The sequence below is a fragment of the Lycorma delicatula genome, chromosome 2, assembly GCF_047948215.1.
Source record: "Lycorma delicatula isolate Av1 chromosome 2, ASM4794821v1, whole genome shotgun sequence".
NCBI classification, from domain to species: domain Eukaryota; kingdom Metazoa; phylum Arthropoda; class Insecta; order Hemiptera; family Fulgoridae; genus Lycorma; species Lycorma delicatula.
The window spans coordinates 81,813,605-81,827,582 of NC_134456.1; the positions used below are offsets into that span (position 1 = coordinate 81,813,605).

A 13,978-nucleotide genomic window follows, 5' to 3' on the forward strand; every position below is an offset into this window, starting at 1 on the left:
TAAGGAGAACATTCCTGTGAAGAATATCCGGAAACAAGTAGATTTCAAGTTATTTCTAGCAAAATATTTTGCTTTGATTCCTATTCTAAGCGTAAAATGAAGCCAAAATGTAATTGTTGGAATTGAAATAAGGAATTCCAAGAATTTATAAACTCTTTGAAAAAAATTTACAGAACTGAATAAAATAGGTCCCAGAACTGTACTTGTAATAGTTTTAGAAAGAACTGTAGTAAAGCTCAAAAAATGGAGTTGAAAATTTTTTTTATTTTTCTTTAGGTTCCTTAAATTGCTATTAAACAAATAAATAGTTTGAACAAAATTTTTAAATAAAATTAATTCTGAGAAAATTGATTTAAAAAATTCAGTAGAAAATATATATAATGCTAAAAAATTATCAAAATAAATTTAAATGTTGATCTAAAAATACATAAAATTTTATACATATAGCATTGTTGTATGTTAATTAGTTATACATTGATATTATAAAACATATTGAGTCTCTGATGGCTGGTACTAGACTGAACCATAGAGAATTATTAGATTGTATTGTTACAATATTCGTATAAAATTATTAGCTATTAACAGAGCCAACTGAATATAGACAAATTCAATTTATTTATAATGATTAAGAACTAGACAGTTATAGTTTTACTTTATTTTTTCTACATAAAAGAAGGAAAGGAAGTACGAATCTTAACATATATGTTAGGTAAATTTGATTAATCTGATGATTATGCATAATTACCGATGAATTTGATTTATCATCTCCAATTTTGGAGAATAACATATATAATTTGTATATATTTAACGTTAATTAGATGAAGTGAGCGACTGTAGGTTGTGTTTGATGACTGTGTTTTGATAACTATAGGTTATGTTGCTATACATATGATTCGTCAGTACACAGAATCAACATAATCTAACCAAACAACGTACGCTCACTAATCTTGACTAGACTAATTAACAGTGATGTTTTAATTATTTAAATAATAAATTCAGTAACTACTGGTTATTGAGTTATTTTAATATATTAATATGGAGAATATGTAAAATGACTGGTATATTTTTAAGTTCTCCAACATTTGAGATGATTAACCAAATTCACTGGTAATTATGCATAATCACTTGATTAATCAAATTTACTGTAACATATATATATTTTGTTGTTTTTAAATATTTACATTGAAATTTACAATTATCTTTTTTCATATGTTTAACATAGTTGAATTATATGTAGTCTCATATTTCATGGCTTCTTTGTCTTCAGATTTTTCAAAAAAAGTTAGTTTTTTCATTCCAGTATAATATTTATTATAGTCTCTTTTGCTGTATTCAATTTTATATGGTTCTTTAGTTATGTTGCTTTTTACATTATCCGGATTTTTAGATAATAATTTTATTATTTTCCTATGATATTCCCTTATATTTATTTAACTATTTTTATTTTATTTATTATTTTTCCCTTTTATTATAAAAGACATGAATCACATTTGTTATATAAAGTTGACATGAATCAGCTTTTATATTTTAAAAGGGTCTGAATCAAATTCAAGCCAACAGCTCAGATTAGAAAACTATTGCTCTTACTATCCTCTTGTTCTTGTTGAACTATCCTTACCTTTCACTCTTGAACATATCATGTTATTAATTAAAAGAGAAACCAACATCTAATTATAGTCAGTGTAGTATTTGAAGTAGTATTAAAAACTGTTATGTAGTTAGTAATAATTTAGCGTAACATACAATAACTGAATTTAGAGAATATCTTTTTTTTCAGTATGGAAGGTTTAGAACCAAAATTAAGTCTACAGACTGTAGAAGGAGCTTTACTCTTTCCAAGCGATCCCCTTTCTCTTATTTTTGACTTGGGATCGGAAATTCGTGCTGTAGTAACTTCATGGAATTTGACTCCCATTATTCAGAGATATAAAGATGCATGTTCCGCATCTAAAATTGGTTGGTAATTGCTTAATGTTTTTGTTTAGTTAAAATTATTGATTAGGGTTTTACTTAAGATACTCTTAATACAATAAGTAAAAATATTTTTGTTAAATAAATTGTTATCAATTTATTTGTTACCAATAAAAAACCAATAGTTTTTTCTTGGTTAACAAAGGGAGTTTAGTCCAACCAAACTACACTTAAAAAAAAATTGTTACCTGGACTTTTATAAGTGGAAATGGTAAAGGGGCTTATAATAAACTTAAAAAAAATAAATGCAAGAGCGGTGGTGGTGGTGGAGTGATGATTTGGGTGGTTGTAGGGGGGCGGGGGAAGGGGGGTTGAAAAAAAAATTGTCCAATACAAAAGTTGTAGATCATGCAAAAATCTACAACTTTTGTAGAGGTCATTTTTTCACATAACTTCAAAATTTCAGAGAAAAATCTTTTTTTGTTTTTTAATTTTAATTTCTGCAAAAATAATTTGATTTTGACGAAACTTGGTTAAAGTATACCTTTCTGTGTCTTAAATAACCAAAAATTTTTTTGATATCATCTTTTACCAGAAATCGCAATAATACCATTTTTCACCCCTTTTCAACCCTCCACCATCCCAGCTCACTCATTTATTTTTTTTATGCTTATTATAAGCCCCTTTACCATTTTCACTTATAAAAGTCCAGGTAACAATTTTTTCCCCTCTAAATGAGTTATTTCAATTGGTCTAGTTGTTTAGATCAGTGGAAATGTAAAAAATTTTCTTTTTCACTTTAATGGTGTAATGTTGTTAGGCTTTTATCTGATTTTTTTATTGATAAATATGCCATTTAAAATTAACAGATTGTTGATTTCAGGTCTGCTATAAATGATGTACTGAATGAAATGATTGATGATCTGAAGCTTTGGTTGCTTAGTGATTAGTGAAATTATGTTTGTAGTAAGTAATGTACCAGTTGTAACACCTTTGTAATTATTTGGCAGCTACCCGTCAGATTGTTCATCCAGATATTAAAAATAATTAATATTACCTTGAAAAAATAGAATATTTTGATATTAATCCTAGTTCAAGAGATTAGGATCTAATCTTCAATATTTTCCTCCAAAATTAGAAGTATATGCTTCTAATGCATATACTATGCTTCTAATTTCATTTCACTTATGTATTTATAAGAGTGTGGAGTGGTTTATGTTTTTATTTCAAACATGAATAAAAAAATTCAATTATAATTTCAACATGTATTAATAAAAAGTAAAGCATGAGTGTTCTAATGTATATATATACATATGTAGATTGATAAAACAATTTGTCGTGAGTGATTCATAATCAACCTGGCCAGCAAAAACTACTGAAGATAAATTGATGACAATTTGTATACATATTCTTACTGTGTAAGTGTATGTATTTTAAGAAAGGATTTATTGAAATTCTGAGTTTAAATGGTTAAAATGGAGTAAAAATTAAATTTACTGTTTTCTTTTTAATTCTCTTTAATAAATAAAGATATCAACTTGATTTTTGGTGTGTGTAATATTCATGCAAATATCTACAAAAACTAATTTCTAGATTTTTTGAGTCTCTTGGTAACAAAATAGCAACTTAATTTTTGGTATGTGTAATCTACATGTAAATATCTAGACCAATTTTTAGATTTATCAAAATTCCAATTTTTAAGGTTAAAATAGATTTTGAATTAAAAAAAAAATTAACTACCTTTTGATATGTGTAATCTTCCTGTGAATAACAATAACTAAATAATTTCTAGATTTTTTGAAATTTTAAAAAAGGGGTGAAAGGTAAAATGTTTTGAACAGTGATTGCAATTTCCCCATTTCTGACTGTACTAAACAGGATATTCACTACATTTGGGCTTGCAAATATTCTTCAGATAAATATCCAAAAACCATTTTCGGGTTTTTTTTTATTTCAATTTTTAAGGTGTACAATGATATACAGCACAGCAGTCCTGCCACTGTTACTGTACCTGCAACATGATTGGCTGCACCTGCCTCTGGTTACTTGACTAAAAAAAACAAAATAAAAATTGACTGTGATAGGAAACGTAAGTAACCATTTAGTGGGCAGAGCCGTAACAGGGATACTAATTATATATAAATTATATTAAATGTTATTGTACTTCTGTAAGTCAATTATATTCAAGAGATTTAGTTTGGATAGAGTTTGTAATAAATTAAATTTGTGGTATCACTCATGGACATTTGAAAAATATTCGTCAAGTCAAATATTCATAAAACTTTCCTTAATTACTTAACTAAATTATTTAATTTCTGTAATAATGGATCTGTATGTGTGTCCTGTTACATTTTTTATATTGAAAAGATCTGGCTTCTGATAGAGACTGATGATTTTAATATTATGTTTTTGATTATGATGAATATCCTGCGATTCTGCTGCTGAAGCTGTATTTTTCATTTGAATTTTTGATTAATTAAAGCATATTGTTGAAGAATAAGATTAATAAAAGAAATAGGAAACATGTATTATACACTACATAAAGTTACTGAATATTGTTTAAAGAACAATAAAGGCAACAGCGATGTGAATTCACTTTAAACAGCTCTTGTTACTGCTTAAATTCATACGAAAGTAATTCTTTGAAAAACCTAACAATGTCTTTCAAAAGTATAGAACTGTTTTCTACTAGTTGCAAATTTTTAAAATGCTTAAAATTTTATTCCAGTCTACGTTATCGAATGCCTTTTCTAGGTCCATAAATACCAAGTATGTTGGTTTGTTTTTCTTTAATCTTCCTTGCATTATTAATCTGAGGGCTAAAATTCCTTCCCTAGTCCCTATACTTTTCCAGAAACCAAATTGGTCTTCTAACCTTCTTCCACTCTCCTCTCAATTCTTTTGTACAGATTTCTAGTTAAGATTTTTGATTCATGGGTAGTTAAGCTAATTGTTCTGAATTCTTCACATTTATCTGCTCCTGCTTTCTTTGGAATCATGACAATAACACTTTTGAAGTCTGACAGAACTTCCCTTTTTCTTAAATATTACGCACCAGTTTGTATAATGTATCTATCACTTCCTCATCTGTACTGCACAGTAATTCTGCAGGTATTCTGTCTATTCCAAGAGCCTTTCTAACATTCAAATTCTTTAATGCTTCTTAAATTCAGATCTTAATAATTCTCCCCTTTCACCCTGTTCGACTTCCTCTTCTTCCTATATAACAGTTTCTAATTCATTTCCTTTGTATAACTCTTCAGTATATTCCACCTACCTATCAACCTTTCCTTTCGTATTTTAGATTGTTGTACCATCTTTGTTTAACACATTATTAGATTTTAATTTATGTACCACAGAACTTTCCTTAACTTTCCTGTATGCTCCATCTGTTTTGTTTACCAATGATCATTTCTCTTTTCACTTTTGAAAACTTTTCTTTAATTACTCATTTTTCGCTAATTTGCACTTCTTGTTTATAGTATTTCTTAATTGTCAATAGTTCCTTTTACTTTCTTCATCACTAGCATTCTTATATTTTCTATGTTCATCAATAAGCTGCAATATATCCTCTGATATCCAAGAATTTCTACCAGTTCTCTTTGTTCTACCTAAGTTCACTTCTGCTGATATTAGAATTTCCTTTTTAACATTTTCCCATTCTTCTATATTGTCTACCTTGTCTTTTTTACTCAGACCTCTTGCAATGTCCTCAAAAATCTTCTTTACCTCCTCTTCTTGAAGCTTCTCTAAATTTCACCAATTCATCCGACACCTTTTCTTCAGGTTTTTAAACCCCAATCTACGCATTTCATTATCATTAAATTATGGTCGCTATCAATGTCTGCTCCAGGGTAAGCTTTGCAGTCCATGAGTTGATTTCTAAATCTTTGCTTAACCATGATTTAATCTATCTGATACCCTGCAGTATCACCTGGCTTTTTCCATATGTATATTCTTCTTTTATGATTTTTAAACCGAGTGTTGGCAATTATTAAATTATACTTCTTGCAAAACTTTATAAGATGAACTCTTTCATTCCTTTTGCCCAGCCCACATTCACCCACACCCACAATATTTCCTTCCTTGCCCTTTACAATGTTTACATTCCAATCTCCAACTATTATTAAATTTTCATCCCCTTTTATGTATTTAATTGCTCTGTCAATTTCTTCATATACACTATCTCATCATCATCGTGGGACATTAACAATCGATGTCGGCTTAGGTTTTGATTTTATCCTTTTACAATGATTCTATCGCTATGCATTTTGAAATAATCTATGCTCTTCCCTATCTTCTTGTTCATTATGAACCCTACTCCTGCCTGCTCTTTATTTGAAGCTGAGTTAATTATTCTGAAATCACCTGACCAAAAGTCATTTTCCTTCTCTCACTGAACCTTGCTAATTCCTACTACATTTATATTTAACCTTTCCATTTCCCTTTAAGTTTTCTAACCTACCAACCTTTTTTTTATACTTGTAACATTCCACGCTCAGGCTCATACAGTGTAATTTTTTAATTTTCTGGTGACTCCTTCCTCAGTAGTCCCCACCTGGAGATCTGAATGGGGGACTAGTTTACCTCTGGAACATTTTACCAAGGAAGGCTCCTCCATCTTTGTTATATGAAATTGCAGAGTTACGTTTTCTTGGGAAAAAAGAAAAGCAGCTGTAGTTTTCCATTCCTTTCAGCTGCGCAGTACTCAGAAGATTGAGTGATGTTGATATGGCCATTTAACTCCTCCTGACCTACACCCTTAACAACTACTGAAAGAGCTGCTGCCCCCTTTCAGGAATCATTCCTTAGTCTGGCTCTCAACAGATAGCTCTCCGATATGGTTGCACCTTCAGTTCAGCTACTCTGTATCACTGAGCACTCAAGCACCCTCACCAACGGCAAGGTCTCATGATTCATAGAGGGAGTACAAACTAATATATTGTCAATACTATTGCAAACTTACTTGAATCTATCATGATGTCTGTCAATATGAGGAAACTACATGCAGTTACTTCATCTTATTAATTGGATGCATGTTTTGATAACTATCTTAGATTTTCCTACCCAGTCTTTATCACTAAAAAAATTGAATTAATTTCACTGAACGTATCATCATCCAATTTATGCATTTTACTTAAGAATTAAATCATATATTACCATTATAATTAATAATAATTATGCGTACACTTTTAAGCTATATTTCTAAATCTGGGTCAGTCTTAACTAAAAATTACAGTTCCAGTCATTGAAGATAACTTTAAAAAATAACTGAAAGCATTATTATGCCAGTTTTATAAGTTGAAATTAATTAGCTAAATTTAAAAGTAGATCTATAAGATATGGAAGTTCAGCACAATACTACAGACGTTTTTCAATTAAACTGTCCCTGTTGAGTATAAGGTCCAGCCACATTATTTTAGAGTAGCTGAATGTTACACATAAAAGTCTGGGTAAAGCTTATAATTCAATCAGTTGGTTCACTTTAATTTGACAGAAATTGAAAACACAAGTTTCAGTGCAAAAATAAAAATGTTGATAAAAAAAACTGAAAATTAAAAAATACATTGACTTAATAAAAAGATCTTTTATAAATTGTTTTATGTGAAAGAAAATAGTAGTTTATTTTTCTATATAAGATTGTTTTTTTAATGAAGAACTAAACCTTCTACCTTGCAGCTAGGCGTTTTGTTTCCTTTACAGCTGAATCACTTCAGTAACAGAGTACTCTTTAATGGATCTCCAACTGTATTCTGCAAATCCTTTTTCTATTTTCTTTTTGTTGTGAAATATTGGGTGTGAAATTTGAACAACTACTTACATTATTTTATCCATTTTTTTAATAATTTAGAATTAAAAATAAAATTAATTCATTAGTATTAACAAACTGCTTCTGCTTTTTGACTTAGCAGTTAACATCACATATTCACTGAAATCAGTGATCTATTATGTTTATATTTTTGTTTATGGTTATGTTACTTTTAAGAAACCCTGCTTTATGAAAACATTTTGGTTTTAAATGAGTCCAAAATATTTTTATTTTCGCTGTATGAGGAATTGCTGCTAACAGGTGCAAATCTGGTTGAATAAACAAACATCAGTTGAATATGCATCAGTCTGATAAAGATTAAAGAAAAGAGAATGCCTTTGACCAATAACAATATAACACATGAATGTTAACTTTGATTACATTTTAGTGTACCTTGATTCATGTAAAAAATAAACACACAAATTATTTTTAACAGAGTTTTTCTCATATATTATCTGAAACATCTGCTGTTTAGAGGATTTATTAACAACCTCAATTTTAAATGACTGGGCGTTAAGGAACTGTCTGTTCAGTTTCTCTTAGGTAAGAGGTATCTGTTATAGAGATTTCACTGTATTTTGATCTTTCACAATGCTATTATGAGGGAACCCATAAATTTTATTTTAAATCTTAAATTAATTTTTTACTGTAAGCAGTCTTTTTACCTTCTATGTTTCTATTGTGTTATAAATCAGTGTAACATAGTTTACATAACATTTCAGTTAATATTTTATTTTATAGAATTATATGTATAATTTTTTTCCAAGCTGTTAACACACAAGTTGAAGCTCAGTTAGATGCTTGCCAAGCTACGACTTGTCTTGATTTAGAAAACTATGGATTAACAACTGCTGAACTTATTCCTATTTTTAAAGCATTGTCGCATCACAATACTCTACAACATTTCAGATTGACCGGAAATGCTCTCCAAGATACCGGACTGAAGGTAATTCAAGTTTTAATTCATTTCATTGAAAAATTTACCGTTCTTAAAAATATCAGTTAGCAAGGTTTTGTTCCTTTATTCTTGAGTGAGAGTAACTATTAGTGTTAATGATTGATTCAAAGCATTAATAAAAGATATATTGAAAAAATTGCTTTGTATTCATAATTTATTAAGTATTTAACAACAACTTAATTTTGTTAAAGGCCCTGATGGATGTTATTTTAAGACTTCCACAATTAAGAGAACTGGACATTAGTTGTAATAATATTTCTTCTGATGGTTTCTCCTATATGGCTCTAAGTGCTTCTCAGAATGGAGGATTTCAGGTAAGAAAAATTTTTAATTAGTTTTATATAAAGATTTTTTTTACACGCTGAAGTAGAAACACTAAACTAAGTAAATTTTCAATTTACTTAGTGGAGTAGATCTCTGTGTAAGAAATGGTGAGCAGGTGTTAACAAAAAATTCACTTTAAGATATATATTTTTGACAAAATTTGAGTTAAAAAATCATTTATTTGTTTGGAATATCACCTTAATAGAGGGTTATTGAAAATGCAGACTAAATTTAACATTGTTAAACCTTCTGTATGGTTCTGAGATTTCTATATTCTGAATGATTCATCAATATTACCCCCTAGTTAATTAACAATCTTATTAAAACTAGCTTTTATAAATGGCAAAAATGACATTTTTACAGGTTTGTTGATGATCAAAAACTAGTTAATTTTCAGAAGTACCAATTATGAGTCATATTTATAAAGTAAGGGTCGTCGGTTTGTATTTAAATATTAGTGGATCTGAACACAGTTTCACACATGCAGGGCCATCTACAGATTATTTACGAAGCCACTGCAGTTGTTTTGATTAAGTAGTCATTTGTGTCACAATGTCCGCGATAATCGTTTCTCTTGCCAATTGTGAAGTGCACTCTGTGATTCGATTTATGTGTGGAAAAGAATCTTCGGCTGCTGAAATTCATCGGGAATTGTGCCTAGTGTATGGATCTACAATAATGATCGAAGGAAAGGTTAGACAATGGTGTTGAGACTTTAAAAATGGCCACACAAATATGCATGATGAAGAGTGGAGTGGCAGGCCCAGTATTCAGACCGACAAAATCTTTGAACAAGTGAACCGAAAACTGCAATGTGATTGGCGATTGACAATTAGTGCTCTGGCTGATGAATTTCTGCATTTGGATGCACCTCTGTCTACATGATTGTCACAGAAAAGCTCAGTTATCACAAATTGTGTGCAAGGTTGGTTCCAAAAATGCTCACCGTCCAACACAAAAAGCAAGGAATGTGCAGTGGACGAGCGTTTTTGGACTGCTATTGATAAGATGGAGATGATTTGTTTTCCCACATTGTTACAGGCGACGAGACGTGGATATCCTACACCAATGCAGAATTGAAACAACAGTCAATGCAGTAGCATCATTCAAGTTCCCCAAAACCAAAAAATATTTAAGCAATCTCCGTACTTGAGTCAAAAAATGTTGGCTACTGTTCTTTGGGATGAAAAGGACATGATTTTGTTTGATTTCATGGAACATGGATCAATAATTACAGCTGATGTGAACTGTGAAATGCTCACCAGACTGAGACATGCAATCCAAAATTGACAATGCAGGAAATTGTCGTCCGACATAATCCTCCTTCATGATAACGCCCGTCCTCACACTGCTCCCTTAACCAAGAAGAAGATTCAAGATTTTCGTTGGGAACTTTTTTTTACCACCTTCCATATAGTCCCGACCTTGCACCTAGCGACTGCTTCCTCTTCTTACACTTGAAAAATTGGCTTGGTGGAAAATGGTTTGAAAACGACGAGGAGGAACTCAAGACCGTCGTCAACTGATTCAGTTCCCAGGCAACGAACTTCTATGCAGAGGGCTTAAAGAAACTGGTGCAGCATTATGTTCTAAGCAAAAGTGCGTAGAACTGAATCGCAATTATGTGGAAAAGTAAAGTAGATATGCAATAAAGTAAAACTGTTAAGTAAAAACCTTTTCTCACGAGTTAATTTTATTTAATGACCAAACGATCCTTTATGAATCTGTCTCATACAGTGTGTACTGATTTTAGTTACAATGATAATGTTACTGTGATAGTCAAGCATTTTTGTCTGATTTATTTCTAAGCTCTATTTCTACATTTATTATTTTTTTGATCTGAATATTTATTCTTGAAGATTTAAAAATTTTTTTTGTTTTCATATTTCAACCGGGAAATAATTAGTTATGTAGTATTGTACAACTAATAGTTATAGTTATGTTGAATACTAGATCGTGGATACCGGTGTTCTTTGGTGGTTGGGTTTCAATTAACCGCACATCTCAGGAACGGTCGAACTGAGAATGTACAAGACTACACTTCATTTACACTCATACATATCATCCTCATTCATCCTCTGAAGAATTATCTAAACGGTAGTAACCGGAGGCTAAACAGGAAAAAGCAAGCAAGTTATAGTTATGTATAACCAATTGTTATGTGGTATTGATCCTTTTTTTCAAAATTGATTGTACAAAATCTGTATTATTAAACTGGTTTCATTTTTATTGTAATTTAAAGTTCTAGATATTTAAATGTTTTTTATACTTAGATAAATATGGACTTATTTGTATGACATTGTAAGCTACAAATGAAAGTTAATATCTTAATTTTTTTGGTTTTATCTTAATTTTTATTTGCATACAAACTACATTTCAGAAAAAATAAAATATTAAATTGAAAAATGAATTATCCTAATAGGTTAAAAGTGAAAAATTTTATGAACTTTCAAAATACCAAAAGATAAATGCTTTTGTAAGTCAGGAGGCTTCTTATTCGGGTAGCATGATAAGTGTTCAGTTATTTTAGGAGAAGTGTTTATTTGTTTCTTAAAAGGTTTGATTAATTTTAATCAGAAGGCAATATTTTATCATTAAGTACTTTTCCCTCTTAAACATACTGAAAGGAAGTGATGTTCTTTCAGCTTACTTGATAACATAATTAAAAAAATTACTCAGAAAACAAAATAAGCATGTTGATATCAGACATTTATGTGGAAATTAATTTACTAGTAAGTTGTGTAAGATACACCTTATGCAATATTTCTTGGAGAAAAAATAAAATTTTTAATTAATGTTCTATTTTCTTCTTTCTTTTAATTTAAAATTTGAATTGCAAATTTAAAAAAGTAGCAAATTACTCACATTAATGTGCTTCATTTGAATTTTTCTATTTTTTTAACGAAACTTTCCTTTGAACTATTTGTTACTAACTATATGAATTATGTTTGTTTCAGAATTTAGAAATTTTAGATATCAGTTTTAATAATCTAACAGATGATTGTTTGCGTCCTCTAAGCACTTTTATGTCATTTTCACCTGTTTTGCACACACTTCGCATGTCATCAGTTTCATTGACATCATTTAAAGAACTACCTGAATTTTCTCTTGGTATGTATATTTATCATCGATTTACTAATACATCTATTAAGATTCAATCATGCCAAAAAATTATGAAATTTACCAGCAACTCTTTTTAATTTTTGGAAAGGAAATACTTAAATTATAAATAATGCTTTTTTTATTATTGTTTTAAACTTTTTAATATTTTACCTTCTACAAATAAACTTCCACACTAAATAAACATTCTACCTGTAGCCATTAATAAATATGATAAGTAAATTGTGTCAGAATAAATATGTCTGATTTTTTTGGCAGACTATTAAATCATGTTTTAATGTGTAAAAAAAGAAAAAGACTAAATGTTAAATAAGTAGATTAGTTTTCTTTTAAAGAATAAGTGCTAAAATGAATTATTTTTATAAATTAAGATTACTTATTACTATTCATAATAACTAATATATTTTTTAAACAATGATGCTTAACACTTACAGGTAGCGCAACAAATCTTGATGCTCATTCCTTGGCAGTGATAGCTGCACTTTTATTTTACTATCCTTTTAGTATATTCTTCAGTACCTAACAGCGAATGGGCCTTCGTAAAATGTTTTGTGGTGTTAATATCATGGTCAACAAAAAAATTGGGAATGAAAAGGGATAGGTGTTTATATAGTATTTTATATGCTGAATCTGAATATGCATTTCAAAATAACTCATCGTGTAACATTCTTAAGTTATCACCCCTTAAATTAATTTGTTCCATCATTCATGGAACAAACGATACAAATAAGTAAGTACATTTGTGTGTTTGCTTATTCACATCTGATTTATATTGTGGTGCTTGCTGTAGACCTATATTTGATGCATAACAGTCTAATGATGTCATTTCATGTCAATCCAGACTTGTCAGTGAGTCAAGTAAGGAATAATTCAACGTGATAAAATTTTCTTCAGTATGAGTTCAAGTCTTTGTCTGAATTGCTCTGTTCTTTAGTTGTAGTGGATTTATCATGCACATAGTATAAAGATTGTTTCATAAGTGATGCCATAAATTTAGTGAATGATTTTTATGACAGAACAACTTTTGATATTATTTTATTGAACATCAAGATTTGTTAAGATGTGTTTATGTTTTTCTCGTTGTTTTATTGCGCTCCATGGTGAAACAGTTTTATGAAGTACTTTAAGTAATTAAGTATTTATAAATTAAGACTTAATTATTTTTATAATTAAGAATGTATTTCTGTAATATTTCAATATACTTAAAATTGAAATTAAATATTAAATATTCATTAAAACATTTTGAATTTTACAATGAATAAAAATCGGGCTTGTAAAAATTCTCCAAATATTTTTTGTTGCATTTGCAGAGAATTCACCATGAAAAGTCAATGAAAATCAGTATTGAATCTGCTGATAACTGCTTACAAACATTATTTTGACTGTCCCTTGGGAGACCAAGATAAATCCTGGGCTCCACATGTAGCATGCATCAAATGCTACGTTAAACTAACCCACTGGTTAAAAGGAATAAAAGAGCATGTGCCTTTTGGCAGTCCTATGATTTGCCAAGAAGAGCCTACTAATCATTATGATGACTGCTATTTTTGGTTAACAAATGTTACTGGTTTTAATTAAAACAAAAAAAAGCAGTATTGCATACCCAAATGTTCGTTCTGCTATGAGACCAGTACTTCATGGTGCTTATTTACAGATTCCTCCAACTTCTTGGAAAGAGATTTCTGATTTTCAAGTAGGCTCAATCGATGAATCGTCAACTTCAATAGATATTAATTACATTCCAGGAGAATCAAATACTGAACCTCACCTCATCAACAGGCTGAACTGAGCGACCTAATTTGTGACTTGTATTTGTTGAAACAATATGCAGAACTCCTAGGTTCACGTCTTAAAGA

The 13,978-nt window shown here is 29.7% G+C and overlaps 1 protein-coding gene across 1 annotated transcript in view; it reads left to right on the forward strand.

Moving 5' to 3' along the window:
- Window positions 1-13,978, forward strand: part of LOC142318940 (tonsoku-like protein) — a 90,629-nt gene that overhangs the window by 61,308 nt on the left and 15,343 nt on the right. The window contains exons 22-25 of the mRNA XM_075355620.1: window positions 1,778-1,956; window positions 8,488-8,666; window positions 8,870-8,992; window positions 11,960-12,113. Of these exons, the coding sequence (XP_075211735.1) occupies window positions 1,778-1,956; window positions 8,488-8,666; window positions 8,870-8,992; window positions 11,960-12,113 (635 nt within the window). The remainder of the gene's footprint in view (window positions 1-1,777; window positions 1,957-8,487; window positions 8,667-8,869; window positions 8,993-11,959; window positions 12,114-13,978) is intronic.